This window comes from Brachionichthys hirsutus, chromosome 3, assembly GCF_040956055.1.
Source record: "Brachionichthys hirsutus isolate HB-005 chromosome 3, CSIRO-AGI_Bhir_v1, whole genome shotgun sequence".
NCBI classification, from domain to species: domain Eukaryota; kingdom Metazoa; phylum Chordata; class Actinopteri; order Lophiiformes; family Brachionichthyidae; genus Brachionichthys; species Brachionichthys hirsutus.
Window position 1 is genome coordinate 15,315,564 of NC_090899.1, and position 27,897 is coordinate 15,343,460.

Genomic DNA, 27,897 nt, shown 5'->3' on the forward strand with positions numbered 1-27,897 from the left:
GGTGGAAGAGATGATTACGGTGCTATTTATGCAAATCATTTTAACACTAACTGTGGCTTCAATGTTTTATTTCTAAATAAAATACTCCATGAAATGCATTTTCTTTTATGTTTAGTTGTTAATAGTCAAAGCATGAAAAGAGAGACTATCTGGACATCTGGACAGTTCCACGTGACACAAACTCGCAAAAAGCCAGATTTAATGACCCGACACTCCCCAAGGTTCAAAGCAGCGGTATTGGATGAACCACCAGTTTTATACAACGCGACATGCTAGCCTAGCTAGCTAGTGCTGAGCTTCCCATTAACATTTCGAATGTAAAGTCTCTGAGGACTCCAGCGACGGCGGCGGAGCTGCAGGAGGTGTTACTCCTCCTTTTCGCCCTCCTCCTTCGGGAACGTCTGAGGTGAGGACCCATGAAGCACGAACAACCCACACAGAGTGAGAGAGATGCCCCCCCACCAGAGGGCAGCGTGGGTCTCACCAAAGATCACCCTCCCCAAGACGGCCTGGACACAAAGCAAGCGCAGGCGTCCGTCATCGGTTCTGTGCTGGTCACCGAACCGACGACGGAGGAGTCACCGGGACGTTACCGAGGAGATGAAGTTGGAGGCGGTGACGGTGACGGTGGCCCTGGCGGAGGAGGAGCAGTGACGGAGGGCCTTGGAGAAGAAGGTCCACATGACGGCATTGCAGGAGAGCAGCAGGCCCCCGCAGAGCAGCCGCAGGGGGGGGAGGAGCTGCAGCACAGAGGTCATCGGTTCGTTTCATGAATGAAGATCTGATAACAAAACCCTTTTATTACAACATCAAAGGCTCCTCTTCAGTGTTTTTATTGTTATCTACAGTAAACATCTGTTCAGATGTGTCACTAAAGCAATAAATATTAAGTCAGCGAGAAACGCGTCGCTGAACGAGGAGCTCGTTTTCTACATTTTCTGTTGGAAAACGCTGATTTTGGTGAAATCTGCCTCTTTTCAATGATCAATAACTCCAGAACCGAAAACGTTCGGAACACACTTTGTGTTTCTGATGAACGATGAAGCTTTGATCTTTCATCTGGTACGTTCGGTGCCTGCATCGATTTAGTACCAGAGGAAGGGAGACCTACAGAGACTACATATAAACTACAGGCTGACGGGTCATCACCGATTGTTTTGAGACGTGTGTGAGAAACGCTGCGAAACAAAATATAGATCAGTCTCATGAATGGCAGCAGAGCTACAGTCTGACGCAAATGGGCGTTGCCCTGCAGGTGAAGCAGGTGAGACAGGTGAGACGGGTGAGCGTTTTAATAGTGACACAAACTAGTAGAAACCATTCTGGGCATGACTAGGGGGCGCTGCTCTAAACCCGCATCGTCTCACCCAGCCACAGGCTACGGATCCACCGGAAGTCCCGGACTCACCCATTCACAGGCCGCGGACCCACCGGAAGTCCCGGACTCACCCATTCACAGGCCGCGGACCCACCGGAAGTCCCGGACTCACCCATTCACAGGCCGCGGACCCACCGGAAGTCCCGGACTCGCACGCGCCTCTCAGGTAGTCCGCTCCGAGGGACAGCTTGGCGCACAACGAGGCGGCAGCGCCCAAGAATCCCGCCGCCACCGCGTAGAGACACCCCGACGCCATACTGGAGCAACAAACAGTCAGCTGGCGAGAAACGGAAACGGACCGCGGAACCTTCAAAATAAAACGAGAGCGAAATGTGTCTCAATCATCCGGATCGATCAGCTGGACCTGCTGCTTGAACGCGTTTCACCTGCCGTCCGAGAACTGGAGAAGTCTCTTCGGTGGCAGGTGGAGCGTCCAGGTGATGCTTCGTCTTTCCTCTTTGTGAAAGACGAAGACCTAACATCAAAATTAAAATTTACTAAAATAATTTAGGAATATTCTTCTGAGTGGTTCGTGTACTAAAAATAAAAATATTGTATTCATTTTTGTATCCATTTTTTTGTCTAATAATTTTGAAGGTCCCAATTTCTAAACGTCACTTCCGGTTCGCACATCCGCCAATCACAGGACGGCTTTGTTGTGCGACGGCTCGCGGCGCATGCTAATGACGTAGGCTGGGTTTTGGTGGATCAGAGCCTGCAAATATCTCCTATTTCATTGAAGAGTTCGTTTTCTCTTTCGCGATGAATAAGAACAAGGCCAGGGGCGTGTCGTGGGTGAGACCGGCGGAGCCGGCCTTCCTGAAGAAGTTTAAAGATGACGTCGGCTACAAAGAAGCAGCGACTGTCGATACGAAGGTACGGAAGGCTCGGCTAGCTCGGTATGCTAGCAGCTAGCGCACCGGACCCGGTGACCTTTCCGTGGCACCGACCTGCTAAAGTCCTTTGTCTTCATGTTCCCTCTTCAGCGGCAAGTGACGTCATCTCTGGACGACGATACCGGGAGTGATCCGGCGGACGAACTACCTCAAGTTGTGGTCGTACAGAGCGGAGACCTGACCGGAGAGGACGCGCAGAAGATCCGGGACGAAATGCGCGCCCGGGGTGGCGAAGGTGAGCAGTTTAAATAAACCTTTATTATGCAAATGCTTCTGAGATTGTGAATAAAGTTAGCTTTTTATATAAAAAGTGACTGTTTGAAAAGGCACGAAACATTTTCTCCTGGATTTAAATGATGGCGTGTCCCAAATGAAAGCGTCTCCGTCCTGTCCACAGACGATGGACCTCCTCCTGATGGTAAAATCCTCTTTAAGAAACCAGCCAAGCGCTCCTCTGACACCTTTCAGGGCATCACCGCCAGCACCAGCAAAAAGAAGAAGACCGACGGAGCAGAGGAGGACAAGGGGGACAAGGAGGACAAGGGGGACAAGGACAAGGACAAGTCTGAAAGGAAAGTCAAGAATAACAGCCTTCTGTCATTTGGTGGGGACGAGGAGGAAGAGGAGGATTAAATGCCTCTGATGAAATATAAGACTAAAATACAGCATGGAGCTCGTCCAGTGTCCACCGTGTCCTCCAGTAGCCCAGTCAGTCCTCAATATTACTGATCACTGTTCAATACTAGTACACTGTAAAAACAGTAGAAGTACTAGGATGAATTTCATCTTCACTTGTTACAAAAGAGGAACATTTCTCCCAAAAATAAACGTTCAAACTGATGGAAAGTCTGTCCGAGCTTCTCGGAGCGCTCACCTTCATCATCATCATCATCATCATCATCATCAGGAGATGAAGGCTGTTTGGGTCTGTCCTCGATGGAGTCCAGGGGGCAGCCACAGACTTTATTTACTTTATTAACATAAAACGCACCGGGCTTTATACAACATGTTTGATTTACCATTACCAATGATGGATCAATAATGAAGGCAGGTTTGTGTCACCATTGAGAAAGTCCAACCGTTCCATTGAATAAACTCGTCTTGTTTTTTGTATCCATTGTGCCGTGGGGGGGGGGGGGGGGGGGGGGGGTCATGTTTCAGAGATGTGAAGAGTGAAACGTTTTGATCCTGAGAAGAACTGGGAAAATATCAAATAAGAAAACGGAAGGATCAAAGGAAGGATTGATTTTCAGTATTTATTAACTATAATGGGACGGTCCTGATTGAACTATTATCCTGCCCCATTATAGTTCTATGATGGGACGGTCCTGATTGAACTATTATCCTGTCCCATTATAGTTCTATGATGGGACAGACGATGTCTTTGGTCTCCCACAGTGTCTCCAGCACGTCTCGCTTCTGTTACTTTTTATGAGGAAAGATTTCAAAGGAGTTGTGAAGAATCAAATTCTTCCCAAACCTGACCCCCCCCCTCCCCCCACAGCCAGAGCAGATACTTTCCCAAACACTCCATTGTTGTTTAATATGTTGAGTATTAATCAGCAGCTGTTGGTAAATCAATGACTTGTTTTTTTTATCAAATGTTTCTCTTCTAATCTCTTCTCAGTCAGAATGTTTTGTTTTGTAGCTTCTTATCTGTGAGTACCTGTACAGCCCGTTTTGGCCCATATTCCTGATATCTATATCTCAGGTCATCTCTAAAACGGTGTGTCAGTGCAATATTTGAGGAAAGATTCAAGCGATTAATTATAGAAAATACCAGAGCAGAATTCCACTTTTTGGGTCAACTTATATCCTCTTATCTATAAAATGAAAAGGGGATCCATGAGATGAAAAGATTCTCTAATTGTACATTGTCTTTTAGGACCATGCCATGTTTTTAATACAAAATAAGATTGAATAATGAATTTTCAGCAGACATAAATGACTACAGAGGGCTAAATAGCAGCTATATGAGGTTATAAATGACAAATTGAGACAAACAAAATATTTTCTCTTTATTAGAAAAAGTCCGTTCAGTTAAGAGATAACAAACACTGTACATGCATTCAAAACCCAAATCCCCCTGATTGATCACAACATGCGTGAACATTGGCCTGAATCACTTTCCCACGTCGATGCGTGGTTCACTGTGGGAACCAGGGATGAACAAAAAAAAAAAACTATTGACAAAGAAACTCTGCAGCTTTTCTGATCCAACATGGAAAACAGAAAAATATCAGCCTCCAAATCTACAACTTCGGCTTGAGTTATCGTCTGATAAAAAAATAAATAAAATAGAATAAAGACCTGCCGATCAGTTCAGCGCTTTATATCTGCAGTCCGTGCTCGTTCCGTCCCAGGATGCGCCGGAGCATCTTTTTTAACGCACTTGCAACAGTTCAGGGTTTACACATAATGCCTCTTGTCAAACTCTCCGTTGGCTGCGATCGTCTCGGTGGGCGCGTCTTTGATGGGATACGCGCCTCTCACCCCCCGGGAGAAGGAGCAGCACAGCAGGGTGCCCCCGAGCAGCAGCAACCCCGATCTCCCTCTTCCTGGTCGGGGGCACCTGCGGGCTGTAAAGATCCACGATGATGTTGCATCTGGCCGGTGCTCTGCGCCACGCAGGACATCCACAGACCGTCCAGGGACTGCGCCACCACGAGGTTTCAGTCGATGAGGGCGGTCACCTTCCACATGGGTAGCGCGCACGCCATCATCACCAGCAGGGAACCTGTGACGCACGGCGCCATCCCGAAAAACTCCAAACACGCAGCGAGCACGGTGCGGGTCCTCTCAGTCTGAGCTCCGGAGCCGTGCGCTCGTCGTTTATATGGGACCTCCAGAATATCGGCACCGGATCAAATCCAAAACTTTGGGCCAATCAGGGGTAAATGCGTCACGACGTCGGCCAGTGAGGGAGTTTCTACAGTATAGCAGCGTTTACGCACGCCAGTAGCGCGCCAGGGCAGATGTGTTGTTGTGTTCCGGTGATTCAGAGGCTCGATGAGGGGAGTCGTTTGGATCCAGGACTGGAGCTAGTAATAATATAAACACATAAATCTGAATGTAGATTACAGATTTGAAGATGAAAGCAACAGCTATTCCATTCCGGCTCCCTCCTGCGTCTCCTGATCATTAGTCCAGCCAACAAAACGCAACAGCAGCAACGCACACAAGATGTGGGACAGAAAGAAAGATGACCAAAGACGGATGACAAAGTTTCACCTCATAGTAAAACAATTCAACATGAATTAACAAAATAAAACCAAATATAAAAAGAAAAAAAACCCTAATTCTGTTTATTTAACATTCTTCAAAAATGTGAGCATATTTTCAGTTTAGCCTCTGAGTGTGGAAATATTTTGTGTGTGTGTGTGTGTGTGTGTGTGTGTGTGTGTGTGTGTGTTTACTGCAGACAAAATGAGGCATGTTGATTAAAAACGGGACCACGCCTTCTGGCATGAGTCCCCATCTTTACGTCTGAGTCACGGAGTTGCTCCATCTCCCTTATAGGGACCGGGAGGGCTGGATCAGACTGGTATTGGAGCAGTGGATGGTGGTTTAGGAATGGGGCCGGGGGGGTGCATCAGTAGAGCTCAGCTAGAATCATTCCAGTTTAATGTCTGGAAAGAGCAACTGTGTTTCCTGAGTAGGGATCAATAATAATAAGTAGGAAAGCACGCTAAAAACTCCACCAAGGTACAATAAATAAATAACCCAGTCATGCATTTAAACATTCCTGGATGCTCTGGATCGTCACCAAAAGGTTCTAAATTGTTCTCTGCATCTTTATACACCAACCACGAAATGTAAAAGTGAATCGGGTGTTGATGTGTATTTTTAACTGATTTTTCAATCAATAAATGGACTTGTAATAAATGTAATATTTTTCCTGACCTCATTCTGGATCAGATCCAGAAGACATTTTTCATGATGGCGCATCTCGGACCCCTTTATGACCGGGATTTTTGCTAAGTGAATTTGAATGCATATCCTCCATTATAAGTAAATGGGAAAATCCAGATTTGAAATATTTAACAACAAGAATTCTTTCAAATGATTTTTAAGAAAAAAATATTTTATTACATAACAATAAAGAATATATACAGTTGGTCAGGCAGATGAATTACATCTGCCTAAAGACTGTGGTCACTCCACTCTCTGCATCTTGCTCTGTGCCACTCCCTGCCTCTCTCTCTTCCTTTTCTTGGCCTGCACACAAACATGAAGTCCAGTGAGATCTCGGCTCAGACGACCCGTGTGTGTGAGCCGATGTTGTCGTCGTGGTGACGCTATATACTCACGTAGTTTTTTCTTCCCGTCCATTCTGGGTGCTGCTGCTGGTGCAGTAATCTTTCTCTGTCGGCTTGAGCGTAGAATCGATTTTGCTCCTCCAGTGACAGCGACTTCCACTGTGGACGGATGACAAACACACACAGTGGGTCATAACGCGGAACACACACTAGCACACGCAGCGATGATGCAGCGCTGATGCAGCGATGATGCAGCGATGATGCAGCGCTGATGCAGCGATGATGCAGTGAACACAGGAAACGATTCATCTCTGCTCAGCGCTATAAACGCATGGATGCAGACGGAGCCTCTGTCCAAACCGTGGCTTTCATTTCTGCAGCGTATTTCGCTGTTAGACGAAACTGATGAAATGTGAGCGTCCCAAACGTCCTAAACTAAACGTCTTACCTGCCGCCCCAGCGCTGCGTTCACGGCGCCGCTCCCCAGGCGTCTGATGCTGGGGTCCACAAGAGGCCGATGCTCCCTCAGGAACAGCATGAAGGCGTTTGGAGGCTTCTTCACATATGCACGGCCGTCCTTCAGATTGCTGGAGGTACGAATCCTGTCACACATTTAGGGCGCCCAAGTCAACAGAGTGATTCACAACGTGTGTTGGTAGAAGAGTCCATTCAGGATGAAAGTGCCCAGAGAGAGGGAACTCACCGTTTGGAGGTGTTTGGGGCCGGGCGTTCCGTTTGTGGAGGAGCAGCAGACGGATCCATGCTGGACTGAGTGTTCTTCACGTGTTCGTCACACAACTCTTCCAGCTTTGCAGCAAAGAGAGGGTCCTTCTCCACGTAGTCAATCAGCAGGTCCATTACTTCCTCCAGGGAAGTCCTGTCCTCACTCCGGTTCCGTGGGTCCGGACGGTCCGACTGCTCAGTCTCGTATCTGAGGTTGTTGTTGCAACACACACATTCAACGTTAGCTCATTCTTAATGCCAGGATGAAACGTTCTGGAGGAAACTCACCGTGGCGTCTCCGATTGGAGGCTCCATCTGGAGGAGCGCCGTACTGGCAGAACACGGGCTGTGGGAGAACGTAGAGCGGTTCTCCGTTCCTTCAGAGACGAGACAAGCGTTAGATCACAGAAGCAGCGTGAGACCGTCAGCGGCTGCTTTCATTCTGTCCGGCACTTACAGCATTCCAACAAACTGCCGGTGCTGGTCCATGCATGCAGGGATGTTGACCACTGGGAGGTTCTGAACCTGCATGCATGAGCAGAACATGGTGCTTAGATGAGCTTCCAAGGTGGCACCTGGGTTACCCCCCCTTAAACATTTACATTGAAGTAGAAGGAGAAAATGAATTGGGGCTGGACTTACAGTTTGTAGAGGAGCAAACTGTGGAGCGTTCCAGGACATCTCCGGTGTCGGGAGGTTCTGTCCACCCCACTGGTCCGGCATGTGCTGTGGTGGAGCAGGGGGGTAACAGGGGACCGCGTCCGGGACGTTCCCCGGGGGGCACGCCTCTGGTGGGTCACTGCTGGGTGACGCTGTGCCCGGATCCTCCTCCATGGACTCAATCGGCAGTTTTAGTTGCTCCTCCAGGGAAATCCTGTCCGACTGCTCAGTCTCATATCTGAGGTTGTCTTTGGGCGCGTTGCTGCTGCAACCGGCAACACACATCAACGTTAGCTCATTCATGGAACAGCGTTAATGTTTGGACTGAAACGTTGTCCTGAATAAACTGCTCAGGAGGACAGGAAGTGTTTTTTATCTAAATAAACTCTTATTGATCCACAATTAATAACATCCAAAACAAAGTTGTTCAAATATTGACCCAGTCAAGCCGGTTTAACCTCCTGCAGCCAAACGTTTCACTTTGCACCTCGTTTTTGAACAATATTGCGCGTATGATGTGATGAAAGTGAATCCGATCACTTCTGATCAGCACCGGGATCCTCCGCCACTTGCACAAGTTTCAACAGACTTTTCCCGCTTCCATCGAGCCGCGCGTACCGACGCACATCCTCGTTCCTGCAGAGATCACTCACCACTCATGTTGCGTGTTTGGCTCCATCTCTCTCTTCTTTCTCTCTCCTGCTGTGCGACTTGACTCTCTGCTTCTCTGGACAACAATGAGAGTCTGCAGGTTCGACAGCTCCATATTCCTCTGCCACCGACTGACGCTTTGAACTTGACCAACTTATACGCTGGTTGTCAACGACAACGCGTAACACTGCTGCACGCCAATGCTCATGATTTCCACAGGTGTTTCAATACCTGCGTTCTGCGTGTTTCTAAATTGAATGTGAGGGGGGGGGACCCCACGATGGTTCCGGCCACCCCGCGATACCCTTAAATGAACCAGACATTGTACAATAAAAAAACAAAGCGAAGAACATGATCTGAATTGATGTAACATTTATTTTGGGGCCTCTTGTGACGTGCGTGTGTTTCCTCCGATCAGCTGATTGACGTGGTGTTTGAGGAGGTTCCGGCTCCAGACGCGCGATCCGCCGGTTCTCGTGGGTTCCGTCATTTTGTCCGTGGGCGCAGTTGATGGAGGAACATGTGCTGCTACAAATGAGCGCTAAAAAGCGCAAGGCCGATCTCCCCTTAATAAAACCCACTTGGACCCGATGGATTCCGGTGGACAAATGTCCTCCAGTCTGTTCCTGCATGAGGTTCATTCACAGCAGCCAGTGGCGTTGTTAGGCCTATTTTAGGGGGGCTTATAACAATATATATATATATATATATTGTTTTTTTATTAAAAAAAAATCTTCAGGCTGCAACAAATGTCGACATATTCAATTAACGCTGCCATAATATATGTTTAAATATATAAACATGTAACCTGTCATTATTCACTTAAATCTGACGGTGGCGTAGGTGGTCGAGCGGGTTGTCCCGTGAGCGGGAGGTTGGCGGTTCGAGTCCCGGCTCTGGCTCATGTGTACACTGTCGTTGTGTCCTTGGGCAAGACCCTTCACCCGCATTGCCTGTGTGAATGTAGTGAGCGAGTGAATGTTTGTGGGGTCAGGAGGGCTGATGGCACAAATTCGCAGCCTCGCTCCTGTCGGTCTGCCCCGGAGCAGCTGTGGCTGGTAGCTTCACCACCACCAAGTATGGAGTGAATGAGTAATGCCCAGAAGAGCGCTCTATAAAACCAACGCATTGTTATTATTATTAAAAACACAGACTGAAATAATAATAATGTATAATTTCTCAATCCTTGTTAGCCGTTTGAGGTTTTGTGCTCGTACGCTACATTTGCTCACATCCTGTGCATCTCTTGGGGGCTAAGCCCCCCCTGTCCTTAAAACCTAGTGACGCCCCTGACAGTGTCCCTCTTTTCCGTCTCAAACAGATGCTGCAGGACAGCGTCCCTCTTTTCTGTCTCAAACAGATGCTGCAGGACAGCGTCCTTCATTCCTGTCTCAAACAGATGCTGCAGGACAGCGTCCCTCATTTCTGTCTCAAACAGATGCTGCAGGACAGCGTCCCTTATTTTTGTCTCAAACAGATGCTGCAGGACAGCGTCCCTCATTTCTGTCTCAAACAGATGCTGCAGGACAGCGTCCCTCATTTCTGTCTCAAACATGCTGCAGGACAGCGTCCCTCATTTCTGTCTCAAACAGATGCTGCAGGACAGCGTCCCTCATTTCTGTCTCAAACAGATGCTGCAGGACAGCGTCCCTCATTTCTGTCTCAAACAGATGCTGCCGGACAGCGTCCCTCATTTCTGTCTCAAACAGATGCTGCAGGACAGCGTCCCTCATTTCTGTCTCAAACATGTTGCAGGACAGCGTCCCTCATTTCTGTCTCAAACATGTTGCAGGACAGCGTCCCTCATTTCTGTCTCAAACATGCTGCAGGACAGCGTCCCTCATTTCTGTCTCAAACAGATGCTGCAGGACAGCGTCCCTCATTTCTGTCTCAGATGCTTTTAAAATATTTCAAAATGGACTTTAATGACTCCTGAATATACAAACACTTCATCAGCCGTCATAACCGGCTGTAAATATCATGCAGTAGCCAGCATGAACTAAATAATGACCTGCAGTATATTACTGAGTGCAAATGGCTAGTTTTGTTTTAACGGTGTATTTTATTTCACTCCACGCAGCAATGAGAAGCTCTTTGTCTTTCAAACGTTGTAAAAATCAGAACATGACAGCTCAGAGTTAACAGTGATCAAGCATTCACTCAGAATGAGCTCTAAGAGCACCTGTTTCTACTGGCACGCCACCTGTTGGTCATTTTTGAGAAGCTCCGTTCTCCAGAGCCAGTAGATCAGGGGTGTCAAACTCATGTTCTCCAAGGGCCACATTAGCATTATGTTTGCCCTCCAAAGGCCAAATGTAAACCGTAACACAGTAAAAATGTAACTAAATGTAATGTAATCTAATGTAAAATAAATGTAACTACTCCTTAACATGCTGTTAAATAACTATTTATTCTTTTATTTAGCTCTTTATTGTAACAGTAATTACAAAAAATATTCAGTTTTGATATCACTTTTTTAAAAGGTTGTAACTTAAAAATTGTTAGAGATAAAGCCATAATGTAAATGAGAAAAATCACAAGTATGAACCAAAGTTAGTGATGGGAATAAATTAACACATCTAATAATGTGGAAAAGGTCCATTCAAATGCAATCATCACACAGGAACAAAGGTAATCGATACTAAATCAAAGCAAAACCAGAAAGCCACCACCTTGTCTTGTTATGGACATGCAGAAACCAAAAAAACCAACCGAAGTGGGGAAGATAAAGAACATTCCCCGAGTAAATGCCGCGGAAAATACGTCATTTCAGGATCAGCACTGGATGATGATGAATATATTTATTAGATAGAATGTTAGAGTACAAGTACAGTCAAACAGTAGCATGTATTGCAGTACAAGTACAGTCAAACATCCTGTCTAAGAGGAGCATTTAAATAAAGCCCTTGCGGTCTTGTTTCCGTTGAAAGTCCTTCGTACATAAATCATCGACATTTAACAATACAAATAAAACTAATATTAAATTACTCAATTGTTCCAAAATAACAATAAATTTAAATTAAAAAGACACATAATATGTACAACGTAGGTGGACAAAAAAGGGGGGGGGGGGAGGTGATCCGGAGAGAGTCGTGATAACTATCTCCGTTTCTGTCCCCCTGAAAGGTGTATTTTTAGGGCCGTTTTGAAGGAGGCCAAAGAGGTGCATGTTTTGAGGGCAGGAGTCAAACCGTTCCACCCTTAGGGGGCAGTATTGTGAAAAGATGATTTACCCATGTTAGTCCTTTAGGAGGGGGTAATCAGGTTGTTGTTTGAGCTCCCTCTAGTGTTGTGGCTGTGGGTGTCACTAAATCTGTGGAGGTGTTTATTCAGGTATGCAGGGATTGAGGGGACTGAGGGCAGAGCTGCATTGACTATTTTAAATGCCAATCCCATTTTGAGCTGTTTAACCCTGTCTACTCCTCCATTCCTCTTTTCTCTCCTCCGTTATAAACAACTTGAATCCTGCTCCTCAGCTTCTAGCCTTGCCTCCTTTCCTCCTGGTCTCCTGGACACACATCAACCTTCCTCCTCCTCATCATCATGTCCACCAGCTCTCTAGCTTTCCCCGTCATCGTCCCAACATTCACCGTCCCTACCCTCAGTCCTAAACTCGTCCATCCCTTCTTCTCTCGCTGCTGTTGCACCCGTCTTCCTCTTCTTCTTTGTCTCTGTCTTCGACCCACAGTAATCCAGTTTCCAGCAGCATCCCGTGGGTTAACAGCGCTGCTGGCGGTCTTTGTTAACCCGGGCCTCGACCGATGCGGAATGACTTTCTTATTCACATTGATTTACATAATTTCTGGTGGCATTTATTTACGTCGGATGCCATTCCTGATGCAACTCTCTGCATTTATCCAGGCTTGAGACCGGCACACGGGAGAAACTGCCAATGCTACGTTAGCTCCTGCTAACCGCGCTACCCGTGCTACCCATGAGGCCGTATTATCGGAGTAATCAGGAGGCCAGGTCAAAAGATGGTCTGTGTTGACCTCATCAAGAAATGTTGACCAAGTCTTTAATTCTTCAGAGAATTAGCAACTCTCAACAATGAACAAAGATTTCCATGGCAACCCACGTGCAAACTTTATCTTCATGTCAGCGTGACAAATCTTTACACTCTCATCCCATCTTCAGCTGACCTGGCTTTGTGTCAGGAAATGTTAAATTTATATTGTTAAATGTCGATTATTTATGTACGAAGGACTTTCAACGGAAACAAGACCGCAAGGGCTTTTTAGAAATGCTCCTCTTAGACAGGATGTTTGACTTTATTTGTACTGTAATACATGCTACTGTTTGACTGTACTTGTACTGTAATACATGCTACTGTGTGACTGTACTTGTACTCTAACATTCTATCTAATAAATATATTCATCATCATCATCACAAACACCGAGACACGCAAAGGGACAGGGACAATTTATCCAATGAGCGTGGAGAGGTGATTGGATTAAATAGTTTGAGGTTAATGACCTAACAAAGCTGCATGGAATGTTCAAAAATAGCTCAAACTTATTTGAGCACCGTGGGACACTGACCCTCACATGGAACAAGTAAAGCTGATTTACTTTGGCGTGGGATCAATAGGTTTTTGAAAATTATTGTGCCTGTCAGCAAGAAAGCTTTAATTCGTCAGCTGACCTGGCTTTGGGTCAGGAAATGTTTGACTTCTTGACCCCGGAGCCGGTCAAAGTGTGATGTGAGGAGAGGGAATAGAAATGTGCAGGCAGAGAGAGGCAGTCCTGCCTGAGTCACGCACCTCAGCAGAGAACAGCCGAGGTCCTCCACGGAAACCAGCTCGACTTGGGAAGCCTTCCAAGGTGAGTCCGATGCGCTCAAAGACACGCCTACTTCTGATGTTGAGTATCGTTAATGTGTTTGTGAATGACAGAACAACATCATTGTATTATCGGCTTCTTCTGTGGTGTGTTGGGTTTCAAACAGCTGGTGGACTGTCTGAACCCGGATGACTGAGAGCTCAGATAATCCTTTATTCCAAGGAATTTTATTTCCTCTAAATCTTTATTTTCTGTCTGGGACCGAGTGGAGTTTTGATGTGCATGTTTACACTAACAATACATTGAATAAATAATGAGCAGATTAATACGTCCCTGATTCTGACCCGTATTTAGGGAGTAATTAACAAGAAATAAAGCGCTCTATAAGACCAACGCATTATTATTATTATTATAGCTGAGTGAATAAATGAGACAGAAAGACACTGTCTCTCCTAATGAGACCTCTTTGAGGTGGCTCCCTGGGTCTTGCGAGGCTGGACCATGTGCTGGGTGCGCTTCCACTTCTGGTGGAGTCTGCAAATGGAATCCAGTGAAATGACAACCTGACTCCTCCAACAGATGGATCGGCTACTTCTGCCTGCCGCCTTGCTGCTCATTTCTACTGCTTCTGCGTTCCAGTATAAACAGCTGGTGCAGTACATTGACAGGCACCAAGAAGAATATGTGGAGGTAAAATGTTCTGCTAGCATCGCTTTTAAGACACATACAATTCTCATGAGCAACATACTATCCTGTAATCTTTCCTAAATTGTACTTTACTGATTGAATGAATATTAAAAAGCATCATGATTTTTCTGGTGGTGAACGGAAGCTCCATATATTTACTCAGTGACTGCCTTTAAGTTTAGATTAACTTCCAAACCTTCATGCCGAACTTTTACTTCAGACAGCCCTCACATAACTGGCATTTGTAACTAAAGGTGATTCGAATAATAATTACTAAATGCAGCATCATCAGTCTCAAATAAATAAATCCCTCTTTACTGAACACTTCTGGTACAGAATCAGAATCAGAATCAGAAGGTGTTTATTGTCAATGAGGGTTCACAGACTAGGAATGTTTCTCTGTGAAGTCGTGCTACATGTAACAGTAATGACTAAATACAAAAAACATACAAGTACAGAACACACAAAACAGCAGCATCAGGAGTGGATACACAGATGTGTATTAGCAGCAGTAAAACTAGCGTAATCACGCAGTGCAAACAGAACAGTGCAAGTTGCCGGTAGCAAAATGTTCATGAGTCCGAGACAGAATTATTAAGTGTTGAATCAGGCGCACATTTTTATGAGGATGATCTTTGAGCTGTCTTTGCACCAGCAGACGATGGAGCCAAAGTGGTGCAGAGCACAGCACCAGTGTCATTGCTGAGTTCTCCGGTTCACACCTGCTGAACACACGTTTCCTCCTGAGTAAGAGTGTTTGCTTTTTAGACTCTGCGGGACTGGGTTGCAATCGAAAGCGACTCCAGCAACGTCTTGAAGCGGCCTGACCTTCACTGTATGATGGAGATGGTGGCTCAGAAGCTGAGGCTGCTGGGAGGGACCGTCGAGCTGGTGGACATCGGAGAACAAGAAGTTAGTATCGAGAAAACTTCCTTCCACAGAACTTTTGAATCTTCTCTTGACTTGGCTAATATTCAGTGTCTCAGGCTGCGAGTTGAGATAACAGAGAGATTAGGATTAATTCTGCCTCCTTGCTACAAATTCAGAGCCATCAAAGATGCTACACAAACTCAATTACACAAAGGTGTGAGGTCAACGACCTCAGCCTCTCACCACATATTAAGAGTGAAGAAGCATCTGAAGACCCTTTGACATAAAATTACAAATGTAGAAAAGGTTGATTTTCTGTGGCGACCGCTGGTGGGACAAGCCGGACCGAGATGCAGGCTGTCTGACTGTTACAGTGTCAACACCTTCTATTAGCCTTATATGTGATTTTATATTTACATGTATTGTGTCCTGTGGTGCTTCTATTGGGTGTTACGCATGCCCGTCCTCTATGTGTATGTAACAAAATAAAAACTTGAACTTGAGCACCATTTAATGTTTCAGAGAGACGCACACGGAGAGAGATTGTGCACCTGATTCGAAACTGATCCGGTTCTAATTATTTTCATGCAATGAACACTGTGGTTTCACAGAGAACAGTGAAACTGAGTAAATAATGGAAAAACAAACAAACTACTGCTTACTTGATGTTTGCAGCTTCCTGACGGCCAGACTTTAGCATTGCCTAAAGTGGCTACGGCTCAGTTTGGCAGTGACCCGAACAAACACACGGTGTGTGTCTACGGTCATGTGGACGTCCAGCCTGCAAAGCTGGAGGACGGCTGGGCATCAGATCCCTACAACCTGACTGACATCAATGGTAACACACAACTGTATAAGCCATGAGATGAGCGTTCCTCTGGCTCTCCACTGACTCTTGTGTTCCTAGGCAACCTCTATGGAAGGGGAGCGTCAGACAACAAGGCCCCGGTGTTAGCATGGATCCATGCTGTGGAGGCTTACCAGGCCCTGACAATGGTGAGAGACAGAGCATCAGCTCCTCGCTGGTTTAGCATCTTATTGTTGAAAACACAATTCAGATTATTAGAATAGAATAGAAAGCCTTTATTGTCATTGCATAGTGGATAAACAACGAGATGAGGAGTGCTGCTCTGTCTGGTGCTGAGGTACAATATAGAATACAAATAATAGTAGAAGAAAACAACACGACTGAAAGTGATAAACAGTGCGTTGTAGGGAATTTCCTTCCCTTCCATACATTTATTTTGCTATGACTGATTTCCATTGAACGTCTCATTAGTGACGTCACATAACACAGATAATCAGGGGTTAAGATTGGCCGAGGAGAAGCCCCGCCTTCGGGGGATGGACTGAAATGATGACGAATCAGGAAGAGTCTTCATTCAAGCATGGAACGTCCACGAGAGACATGCTCGAATCTCAGCGCGGATATCTGAACCAACCGTAACTGATCTGTTGATTATATAAATCTCTTAAACTGACCCACGTTCTCCTCATTGACGACGCACCCATGACGGAGAACAAGAACCGAAAGAGGGCTTAGAAAACCCTGACAGCATGCAGGGAGAGGGGAGGGAGAGAGGGGGCCAAAAAATAGACCTTAAATCCGGCTTACTCAACAGGCGGGCCGGGTGCTTATTTTGTGGCCGCCGATATGCCTGGTTATGAATGCAGTAAAAAAATGTTATATATATTTATATTTATTGGGTATAAATATATACCCAATAAAATCGCCCAAGCTCATTGGTCAAGGTGGTACTATATTTTGGACCTTAATTAATGATGGTGACAAACAAAGTGGACGACGAAAACAGGGTTTTCAGCTCTGCATGGGAAATTTGCTTTTGCAGAGATTCATGGGAAACGTGTCTCATATGTCACAAAGTGAGCGAATCGACGCCGCCACGAACAGCTTCAGTTCAAAGATACCTATCTACCTGGCAGTGATCTCAGGAGTAACAAAATCTGAACGTTGCTAGCTGGGTTTCAAGCCCAGCAATCCATGTTCCGCAGCGTTGTTAAAAGCCCCGACAACGTGACAGAGGCCTCGTTAAAAAAAGCGGGACTGTTGCAATATCAAGTTTTTCCTTGCCTCCGTTGCCAGAGTTCTTGGGTTCTGTGTTTCCCTGCTGATCCTGTAAAGTGCCTTGAGATGACTTTCTGTTATGATCTGTTTGGTTTCCTCTGTAGTGACCTCTATCCGTATAAGACAAGTTTAATGCACAGCTAATCAGCCAGATTCTACAGACTACAGTTTAATATAATATCTAAACACACTCATGAAACTCCCCCACCATGTTAATGTGCTGTCACCCGAATGCAGTCTTCCTTTCTGCTTTCCAGGAGCTGCCAGTGAACGTCAAGTTTATTATTGAGGGCATGGAGGAGACGGGTTCTAATGGGCTGGATGCCATGATCCTGGCCCAGAGAGAGTCCTTCTTTTCTGATGTCGACTGCTTTGTCATCTCTGACTGCGGCTGGCTCAGCAGAAGGCCCGCCATCACTTATGGCACCAGAGGCAACTGCTACTTCTATGCTGAGGTAGTGTGTGTGTGTGTGTGTGTGCGTGCCAGCGCGTGCGTCGCACAGAGAGACACACACCCAGACTCAAACATTTGGCTTGATTGCATCTCATTCTTCATTCATCCATCTTCTCCCGCTTATCCAGGGCTACAGTCTGAGCAGGGATTTCCAGATTTTCCTCTTCCCACCTCTTCCGGCTCTTCTGGGAGAATACCGAGACATTTCCAGGCCAGCCGAGAGACATAATCTCTCCAGCCTGTTTTAGGTCTTCCCCGAGGCCACCTTCCGGCGGGATATGACCGTAACACCTCCCCACCCCTCTCTCTGTCGGCATGGCGATGCAGACGCCACGAAGAACAAAACGACCAAAACTAGAGTTCCGTAGATTTTCATCTCCATTTTAATCTCTGGCTTCTTCCTCATGTTCTGCACGTCTTTGCTGACGCTGTGGTTCCGACTGTAAATGCTGAACGGAGGAGCTGATCGATGCTAACAGATCAATGCCATGCTAATCAATAGCAGTGAGCTGATCGCTGCTAACAGATCAATGCCATGCTAATCAATAGCAGTGAGCTGATCGCTGCTAACAGATCACTGCCATGCTAATCAATAGCAGTGAGCTGATCGCTGCTAACAGATCACTGCCATGCTAATCAATAGCAGTGAGCTGATCGCTGCTAACAGATCGCTGCCATGCTAATCAATAGCAGTGAGCTCGGTGCTGCAGCCGCTTCACGTCACACCCAGAATGCCTTGCGATGTAAACAACATTGGTCACCATTTACGTAGTCGATGTATATTCTTGTGTTTTTAGAGCGATTTGTCAAACCAGTCAGGGATCACTTTAAGATACTCAGGGCGAATCTTATCACGGCACTCCCGGTGCCCTGTCACCGAGGAGCATGACATCCACCTAAGTGACTTCAGCCTGGGTGATGGACAAGCCCACTTCTGAGACTTCAGCCTCTGCTTCCTCCGTAGGAGATCCTCAAAGTATTCTTTCCACCGCCCAACAATATCCAGTAGAGGTCAGCAGCTCCCTGTCTCCACTGTAAACAGTGTTGGGGGCATACTGCTTTCCCCTTCTGAGGTGCCAGACGTTTTGCCAGAATTTCTTCGGGGCCGACCGATAGTCTTCCTCCATGGCCTGTCGAACTCCTCCCAGGCCCGTTTTTGTCTCCATAACCACTCGGGCCGCAGTACGCTCTACCTGCCAGTACCTGTCATCTGCCTCCGGAGTCCCACCTCGTTAAAAAGACTCAATGAGACTCCTTCAGCTTTATGGCATCCCATACTCCACCACCTGGTTCAGGGGTTGCTGCCACAGCAGGCACCGGAGACCCTGTGAACACAGCTCCAAGCAGCTGCTTCGACAATGGAGAAGGAGAACATGATCCACTCAGACTCAATGTCCCCAGCCTGCCCCAGGACCTGGGAGAGGTTCTCCTGGAGGTGGGAGTTGAAGACAGCACTGAGAGAGGGCTCTGCTAGAGGTTCCCAACAGACCCTCAAAACACGTTTGGGCCTGTCGTCTCTGTCCAACCTGCCAGCAATCCAATTCACCACCAGGTGGAGGGCAGTTGACAGCTCTGCCCCACCCAGACACGCGACCTAAAGTCCCCCAGAAGAACAATGGAATCCACAGTCAGATGGCTATCCAGTACCCCTCCCAGGAAGTCCGAAAAGTCCGGCTACTCTGCACTGCTTTTTCGGCCCGTAAACCAAGATAACAGTGAGACACTTGACCCGAAGGCATGGCCGCTGAGGTTTAAGCAACACCTTACCAGCCTGCCGCCTCTCATCATGGGAAATGTAGAGTCCAGCCCCTCTCAGGGGACTGGATTCCAGAGCCCAAGATGTGGGTGGAGGTGAGCATGACTATATCTAGATGGTACTTCTCAACCTCCCTCACAAGACCCCCCCCACCCAGCCAAGTGACATTACATGTCCCAAGAGTTACTCTCTGTGTCCAGGCATCGGAAAGTCGAGCCCTCTGCCATCGACTGCCACCCAATCGTCATTGCACCCATCCCCTATGGTTCCCTCGGCAGATGATGAGTCCACTGGTTGTCGGGCCAATGTAATCCTTTTGAGCTGTGCTGGCCGGACCCCACGGGTCTGCACCAGGCTCTCGCATTCGAACACCGAGCCCTGGCCTGGCTCCAGGGTGGGGCCCTGGCTCTGCCATACCAGGCGACGTCATGGTTCTTGTTGTTGATTCTCTCATAGGGGCTTTTGAACTGCTCTTAGACTGACCCATCACCCAGGACCTGGTTGCCATGGGAGAACCTACCAGGAGCACAAAGTCCCCAACAACATAGCTCCTGGGATCTTTCTTTCACTCAAACTCCCCCACCATGATATGGTGGCAGTTCACTCAGAGCACAATCTCTGCTGGTGTCATGTTGTTTCATGGTGACATGTCTTTTCAGGTTACAGGACCCAAACAAGACTTACATTCTGGGGTTTATGGAGGAAGCGTCATTGAACCAATGACAGACCTCATTGGCATTCTTGGTGAGTGTGTTTTTTTTTTTCTTAATTAGTTCTTGGTATTTAATGTACCTGAATCTCAAAATTCTCAAAATGCTCAAAGTAACATCATAGAGACATCGTGGAGTGCACTGAAACGAAAGGTAATTTAATTCTAGCCCATGAAAAACACACTGTTACTGCAGTATTTCAACTAAGCTATATTCATGCCTAAAACTGAAATATTTGTGGGGGTATATTGAGAGGAAACATTCTTTAACAAGAGAAAGTTCACCTGTTTGGTCTTGTGCAACGGCACAACCAGCATGCTAAATTCAGCCTTTTGTTGCATGGTGGTGATATCTGGTGAGTTCACACTTGCATCCCATCCTTTGGTTCAGATTTTGGAATTTTCTGCTTGATCCAGACAGAAATTGCAGCTGTGAAACCTCCCACAAACCAAAATTAGATGAAAGGGACATACTTTGTGCCAACAGAAAGAGGTGTTCTGGATCTGGATCAAAGTGTGCACTGCTTCGGTTCTTTTACAGTACAAAAACACTTACTGATTTGTTCAGACTTATTACAGGGAGTTGCAGCCACCAGTAAGCAAGTGAGGAAAAATAAACTCAAGAAGAAAGAATTTGACAATGAGGTAAAGTAAGGTGAGGTAAACACTGCTGGTATGGTCTGAAAAAACGAAAAAATCTAATAAATAGATAACAATTCTGAAGCTTTTAATTTCTTCCCTGTGAGGATAAGATTGAGGATATGATAGGATGGGAGAGAAATTACTTCAGAATATCTGCAGCAGCAGTCATGAAGATGAGCAATGGGTTCAATGAAACTGTTGCTTAGAGACAGTAGCTCTGAGGAAAAGACGGGAGGCGGAGATGAAGATGCTGAGGTTCTCCTTGGGAGTGACCAGGTTGGACAGGAAATGAGACAATAAGAGGGAACAGCATTCTGAACTATTAAGTACCAATACATTTAGATGTGTAACATGTAGGATGTAACAAACCAGATCAAATGCCTTGAATCAAACACAACCCAGAACCTTATTCCAAATCACACTAGTGTTGGTAGTGAGTGGGTCAGGCAATGCTTTTGGTCTGTGGAGGTCTTTAAAAATGAGGCCTCCTTATGTTTTTTTCACACAAATTGTTCTGTGATGTCTTGTTTTATTTTGTTCTTTTGTTACTTTGTGGCTGTAGCTATACTTGTAGCTGTACTTGTAGTCAGTGGTTGGCCGTCAGGACCAGCAAGGCCTTCTCTGCTGGCATAACATAACCAAAAATCCTGATCATATTTATGATAAAAGTTAATGTCATTTTTAAAATGTATTATATATATTGCTCTTCATATTCATGTCATATTATATCCCAGTATTGTATTTTTAGGTTAGAGTTTTTATCCAATCAGAATTCAGCTAGCTTGTGTTGCCATGTTGTATGAAATCTGTCCGAGGCCTTCAGAATGAACAATGCGGACGTCTGTGCACTGTGAGTGAACGTGCACATATAGTGTAGAGATAGTTGCGATAGCCAATCAGATCACGATTTGGCGACAGTAAGGCCTTCTAGCTGTACGTGTCCTGTGATTGGATACTCACTTGTGAGAGCCAGGCAGCGCTATGCACATAGACAAAGTTGTTTTTTTTTAGATCGACAAAGTCACACCAGAGCCACAGAAAAATCAAATTTATATAAACTTGCTTTTTTAACCCATAAAGGAGGGGAAAACCTAGATTTGATTGCAGATATACTCGCAAGACCATTTCCAAGACGGACCTTTCAAGAAAAGCTAGCTCTCGGGAGACGAGGTCAGCCAACCCCAAGCTAGCAATTCCTGTGTCCACTGCTTCTGCTGAGCGGTTAAAGCGAATCAAAACATACGGCAGAAACACAACTGGACAGACGCGGCTTTCAGCATCGTCCACCATGTTGATAGAAAAGGATGTTATTGGACCTGAAATGCACAGAGAAACTGTAACGTCTGCTTGAGGAAAGAAAGGAGCATGTATTTTGTGTTGAAATAAGTGTTTTGGGGGACAGCCGTTTTGGTGAGTGCAAGCATTTTATTTGTTTAATTTATCATGTTTTTGTAATTTGATTTCATCCGTATCAAATCAATGATAATGTTTCATTGTGTCGCTGTCGCATGTGGGCCTATTCGCAAAAACAAATGTGGCCGTCTTGTTGCTGTCTTGCTTATATTAAACAGAAATTTAAATGCTCTGAAAATAGCCCGTGTTGTACGATTGAGATGACGCAACACCCAGTACTGTGTAAGTGTATTTATGTATATTATTTCTCCAGCCATGGTGTCATAAATGATGGTAGTATGACGAGTATTTATTCAAGTCGGACTAAGTAGGACATCACTGAAGGCCGAGGTGGAAAATGCATGGCCAGCCACTGCCTATACATTTAACTATAAATGTATAGTTAAAAAATGAATATTTTTTAACTATACATTTGAACAAAAATATTTTTACTTTCTAATCCTCACAATTGCAAAATACTGTAGCTAGTTACATACTGTATTTTGCATACAGTACAAAGTTTTAAAACAAATCTCTGAAAAAAACAGGGGAAGGCAAAAAGCAGACTCTTTCTCTTTCATCTGAATTGCAGTGATTGAAGTTAAAATGAAGTTACCGGTACTTGTACCTTATACTAATATTATTAGTATTCATGAACTTCATGTCACATTACTAAAATATTTTAGTAAAATAACGTTCTAAAATTCTAATTCTTCTTGAGTAAAAACTAAATTAATATTTCTTAAACATGAAATAACAGGATTTATTCTTAGTTCTACTGGGTCATTGAGAGAAAAAAGCTTTACATTAGATTTGATTGACTCTGATTAAAACAAGCCTCAAATGTTGAACAATGATAAAGTACAATTGAACAGTCTCGTCAGACAGTAGCGGAGGCGCGTCGTGTGTCTGACCTCCCTCCTGTGTCCCGTGAAGTTCATTTAAAGCCACACGTTGTTACTTCTCGCCCTAGACACACTGATCAGCCCCAGTGGGAAGATCCTGATTCCAGGGATCAGGGACGCTGTTGCCCCCCTCTCTGATGAAGAATGGAGAATGTACCAGGACCTCGAATTTGACCTTGACAACTACAAGAACAAGACTGGGATCAACCAGCTCATGTATAGCAACAAGGTCATCGTGTATTTTGATTGTGACTATATTCACAGGAAGGTTTTATACAAAGTGAAAATGTAATGCTGATAAATCCAAAGCCAATGCCTTTATCAGTTTATTAGTTCTTAAAAAACGTATGGAACTTCAAAACAAAACAAAAACATGACATGTCTCCATAGAGGTCATGCTGAGTCATTGAAATCTAAAGAGCTTTCGATCCCTAACCCCAAACTGATTTAAAAAGGGCTTATTTGCGCCCTTTGAAAGCCAGCTAAACGCTTCCTTTTGCATTTCTTCTGAGGAACGGGCATTAGCTTGAAGGCTGCTGCCTGCATCAGTGTTTACCTGCTACCATGGACTCGGTCAAATAGACCCCTGAGTTCTGCTCTCATCTGAAGGAGCATGTGCTGAAATGTCCAAGCTTGTTGACCTGAGACTAAATGGAAGCTTTTTTTTTTACAATTGTGGTTTGGTGGTTTCAGTGACTCGCGGTTCATTCATATATCTGCTCTATGGAACCATTGGTTGCTCTGAAGCTCCAGAAGTACTTTACAAACTAAGACACATCACCTGACTTCCCATCAGTGCGGGGTTGAATAACAGAAGGCAAGGCAAGGACTGTGACAGTGTGTTTCCTTTAGGTGGACTTGTTAGCCCACAGATGGCGCTATCCCACTGTCTCCATCCACGGCATTCAGGGGGCCTTCTCTGATTCTGGCACAAAGACCGTCATCCCTGCTAAGGTTATCGGAAAGTTCTCCATCAGGCAAGTTCCCAACATGGACCCTGCTGTTGTTAAGAAACAGGTAAAGCAGCATGTCAAATTTTAGGAGCCAATGATTTTTGCGATAAACAAGCCCTGATGTAAGGTCCCCTGCTTTAGGTAACAGACTACCTTCATTCGGTGTTTGACAAGAGGAAGAGTCCGAACAAACTGAAAGTCACCATGGTGATCGGGGCAAAGCCCTGGCTGGCGGACCCACAGGAACCTGTCTATGAGGCCGGGAAGGCCGCTGTCAGGACAGGTAAAGAGCCCGTCTGACCCGCCACTAGAAAGTCCTCACAAATAGCCAGATCAAGGAGCCACAGCAGCATCACCTTGAAGAGTGTGTCAAAGGCTGCACTGAGATCCGATAAGAGTCCAAAGGTTTAACTCTTTGAGTGCCAGCATCTTCAAAACAGCTATCCCCCAGCGTGCCAACGGTTTTCACTCATTTCGCCCTATTTTCCAGGAGCCACAGAATATTTTGTACTACGACAGTGTAAATAACCCTAACCCTAACAAAATGAAAGGTTCATGTCTCTTCTTTCATCAGAAACAAAAACTGTTCCTACTGTTTTCCGTTCCGGAGTTATTGGCCGTTGAAAAGAGGCAGATTTCACCAACGTCACTAGTTTTCAACAGAAACCTGAGAAAACGAGCTTTCTGTTCAGAGACACGTTTCTCGCTAATATTTATTGCTTTAGTGACACATCAAACATCTCAACAGTTGTTTACTTCTAGATAGTAATAACAACAACACAGAGAAAGAGCCTTTGATGTTGTAACAACACATTTATTTACAAACAATACATCAACAGACCAGACGGAACCGCTCCTCTGACGAATCCGGGTCAGGCTCACGATATCCGTCCAGAACCGAACCTGTCAGTTGACCTGGGATTTAGACCGACTCGCCCCTCGGTGCCGGTCCGCTTCGGCAGCGCGAAACTCTTCAGCTCCGTGATGAACGTCTTTAGACCTGAATGGCACTCAAAGAGTTAATTGTCCAATTAGTCAAATTAAAGTCAAAATGATTTGACCAAATATTTAATGTTTGTTTATTGAAGGCTTTTTGCTTTTTACACACACACATCCTTTACTTTTCGTCCAGCTCCTGCCCAAACTTGAAACGGGCCTGGTCAACCACAAACATGCGCGGGAACAACTCTCTTCTCTCCCCCATTTTATTTGTGCTTGGAGGAATATCAGGTTGTAAACCTTCAAATGAAAACAAATGTACAGTCACCAAAAATGCTTTGATACTTAACTCAAATTCAAATGATATGATTTTACAGTGTAACTTTAACTTAAATGATTTGAAGTGCCTATTTGCTGTTAAACACCGCATACATGTCCTTAGATCTTTACATAGTTAGGCTACTTTAACACAAAATAATGCAACCCCATGAGTAACCGGCCGCATAGTACTTTAAAATAAACCACAAGTAAAAAAGAGGAAATCACTTTCATGAGAAATGAGGGACGCTGTCCTGCAGCATCTGTTTGAGACAGAAATGAGGGACGCTGTCCTGCAGCATCTGTTAGAGCAGGGGTCGGGAACCTTTTTGACTAAGAGAGCCATGAAAGCAAAATATTTGGAAATTTATTTCAGTGAGAGCCATATAATATATTTTAAACGTGAATTCAACTAAATGTCAGTATAAGCGGTAAGCAGGTAATGAAACTAGTATAATAAGCCTCTGAATGTTACAGACTAACGTGAGCGGACCCCAGAAAGCAGAGAACAGAGACGGTGCGATGGTTGAATTTATCATTTACACCTGGAGCTGCACACAGGACGAGGGGCGGCTGGAGCCCAACGTAATAATACACAGCCGAGAGAAAACCAAAAAGCAAGTGATGCCCTCTTTTTCACACATTTATTCCAAAAGAAGGTCCCAGGTAAAAATACATTAAAATAGTAGTAATCTGGAATTAAGGTGGAGCCAAACAAAGTCCACTCTTGCCACCGTGCACACAGCTGGCCACGCCCACCCCTAATGGCGGGATGACGGCCTACTTTTAAAGTGGCAGCCCAGGCTCAGGTTGGAACCGTGACAGCGTGCTTCCGCTCTTTGATTTTTCACAATAAAATGCCAGCCGTGCAAAATGCCCGTGCAACACAAGCTCTACTAACAGACGGCGACTGTCTGGTGCCGCAAAGACAACGGAACATAAGATCCAGACACAAGTGAACAAGTTACTTACAACAAAAAACACGACACACGACCTGGGCGCACAAACCAGCTGCGGTCAGCACGGGCAAGGCGAGTAAAAAAATAAAAATAAAAATAAAAATACCTTTTTTTTTTTTTTTTAATCTGAGCACGAGCCATGTGCGATCATCAAAAGAGCCATAGGTTCCCGACCCCTGTGTTAGAGACAGGAAAGTTTGTTTCTGTTTGCTGTTTGGACCAAAGACTGTCACAGATATTTCATAGACGTGCCTCAGAACTGCGTTAACTTGTGGGGAAAGTGTAGAATATGTCTCCTTTAACTGAAATGTCCTGTGTTTCCAGTTTTTGACGTGGATCCTGATCTGATCCGTGAGGGCGGGACCATCCCTATTGCTCGAACCTTCCAGGATGTGACAGGAAAAAGCATCATCATGTTGCCCATTGGAGGCTTTGATGATGGGATGCATTCACAGAATGAGAAAATCAGCAGGTTTGATTTTAAAACACTCAATGTCTATTTGAGACCTCCTCGTATTTAGGAATAAAAAACAAACTTAAAGTATATATTAAAGTATTTCTCGTGTACTAGAGCCAGCAGCCAGCTGTCAACCTGAATGTAAAAAAGGACTATTTCACTTATCAATTTATATGTCAGGGATGGCATTCCATGATTCAAACATAAGTTTGTCTGAAATGAAGGTGAAGCTGTGAGAGGAAATTAATCTGCAGTATAGATAGTACACATAGCAGTAAATCCTTTTTCTTCAGAACATTTTCTTTTCTTGGATTTATCCATCAGTTACCTACCAGGGGTCGAAAAGCTCAATACAGCGGTCCCTCATTTATCGCGGGGGTTACATTCTAAAAATAACCCCCCAATAGGCGAAATCCAGGAAGTAGTCAGCTTTATTTTTTTACAATTATTATACATGTTTTAAGGCTGTACACCTTTTACCACACGTTATATTGTACACGTTAAAGCCAAAAGGACTTCCACCCCATCTCATAATGGCTTGGAACGTTTCTGGTCCCTTTCTGGACACGTGAGCTGTCAGTAAAAACCCTCAACCCGTCACGAAGTTTGTGTGAGAGGACAGCGTTAAAACATGAAAGTAGCCCCAAATATCTAAAGACACGTCGCTCTTATATTTATTCAGCCTGTTCTGTTTTGAGTGTGTCAATATGTATCCCTTTGCAGGTACAACTTCATTGAAGGTACCAAGTTATTTGCCACCTACCTGAATGAAGTATCGAAGATAAAGAAGACAAGTGTGTGATTTTCATCATGAAATGACCTGCTTAACCTTCCCAGACTGATTATCTATCCATCTATCTATCTATCTATCTATCTATCTATCTATCTATCTATCTATCTATCTATCTATCTATCTATCTATCTATCTATCTATCTATCAATCATGGGCATCATGCAGTAAAAGTTGTACAATGCATCCTTTGTGTGTGTTTTTTATTCTTCTTTATTTCAGGCCCATGGGGGATCCATATCACAATAATTAAAAAAAATAGGATAATAAAACAAGTCAGAATAAAATATACTAATTTAACAAATAATAGAACAATGTTCAATGTGTAATATACAAAAATATTTGCCAGTGGTTCCACAACCTGGACCAAATGGAGTAGCGCTGCATGCAGGGTTTGGTAAAATATGAATGAAGTCATTCTCTGACATAAAACGAGACATCGGCAGAGCAGTAAAACAACAGGAACCCCTATTAGACAGTTCTAACAGTCATTTTCCATTATTAACTCGATCAAATACGGTAGAGACATCAATCAAGCACATGAACATTGTGGAATTCTGTCTATTATATTTATCTAAAATCTCCTTTAATGCAAAAATACACAGATCAAATACCATCATTTAAAACCGGA

General features: G+C 44.9%; 3 protein-coding genes across 4 annotated transcripts; 2 read left to right on the top strand and 1 right to left on the bottom strand.

The window, feature by feature from the left end:
• Nucleotides 1-347: 347 nt before the first annotated feature.
• Nucleotides 348-1,634, bottom strand: LOC137911567 (transmembrane protein 42-like). The gene is made up of 3 exons (XM_068755954.1): nt 1,491-1,634; nt 594-740; nt 348-509 (listed from the first exon to the last, which is right to left on the bottom strand). The coding sequence occupies exons 1-3, from the start codon at nt 1,632-1,634 to the stop codon at nt 366-368; spliced, it is 435 nt and encodes a 144-aa protein (XP_068612055.1). The 3' UTR covers nt 348-365.
• A 430-nt stretch (nt 1,635-2,064) lies between these two features.
• kiaa1143 (KIAA1143 ortholog) lies at nt 2,065-3,369 on the top strand. Of its 2 annotated transcripts, XM_068760314.1 has the most exons (4): nt 2,065-2,254; nt 2,365-2,509; nt 2,672-2,784; nt 2,818-3,369. In XM_068760314.1, the coding sequence occupies exons 1-4, from the start codon at nt 2,141-2,143 to the stop codon at nt 2,905-2,907; spliced, it is 462 nt and encodes a 153-aa protein (XP_068616415.1). In that variant the 5' UTR covers nt 2,065-2,140; the 3' UTR covers nt 2,908-3,369. The 2 variants fall into 2 exon arrangements, with proteins under 2 accessions (XP_068616415.1, XP_068616414.1); XM_068760313.1 differs by having other exon boundaries at nt 2,672-3,369.
• A 10,559-nt stretch (nt 3,370-13,928) lies between these two features.
• On the top strand, nt 13,929-27,278 carry cndp1 (carnosine dipeptidase 1). The gene is made up of 11 exons (XM_068758272.1): nt 13,929-14,039; nt 14,805-14,948; nt 15,582-15,744; nt 15,814-15,902; nt 17,250-17,447; nt 19,862-19,946; nt 22,919-23,079; nt 23,703-23,867; nt 23,945-24,086; nt 26,344-26,491; nt 27,200-27,278. Exons 1-11 carry the CDS (start codon nt 13,929-13,931, stop codon nt 27,276-27,278), a joined length of 1,485 nt encoding a protein of 494 aa, XP_068614373.1.
• Nucleotides 27,279-27,897: the final 619 nt, after the last annotated feature.

Coding starts and splice junctions, on each gene's coding strand:
- LOC137911567 (XM_068755954.1), bottom strand. CDS start 1,634: ATGGCGTCGGGGTGTCTCTACGCGGTGGCGGCGGGATTCTTGGGCGCT. Junction 741..1,490: donor GGTCCGCGGCCTGTGAATGG/GTGAGTCCGGGA, acceptor TCTGTGCTGCAG/CTCCTCCCCCCCCTGCGGCT. Junction 510..593: donor CCTCCAACTTCATCTCCTCG/GTAACGTCCCGG, acceptor CTTTGTGTCCAG/GCCGTCTTGGGGAGGGTGAT.
- kiaa1143 (XM_068760313.1), top strand. CDS start 2,141: ATGAATAAGAACAAGGCCAGGGGCGTGTCGTGGGTGAGACCGGCGGAG. Junction 2,255..2,364: donor CAGCGACTGTCGATACGAAG/GTACGGAAGGCT, acceptor TTCCCTCTTCAG/CGGCAAGTGACGTCATCTCT. Junction 2,510..2,671: donor GCGCGCCCGGGGTGGCGAAG/GTGAGCAGTTTA, acceptor TCCTGTCCACAG/ACGATGGACCTCCTCCTGAT.
- cndp1 (XM_068758272.1), top strand. CDS start 13,929: ATGGATCGGCTACTTCTGCCTGCCGCCTTGCTGCTCATTTCTACTGCT. Junction 19,947..22,918: donor AGACCTCATTGGCATTCTTG/GTGAGTGTGTTT, acceptor TTCTCGCCCTAG/ACACACTGATCAGCCCCAGT. Junction 26,492..27,199: donor CAGAATGAGAAAATCAGCAG/GTTTGATTTTAA, acceptor ATCCCTTTGCAG/GTACAACTTCATTGAAGGTA.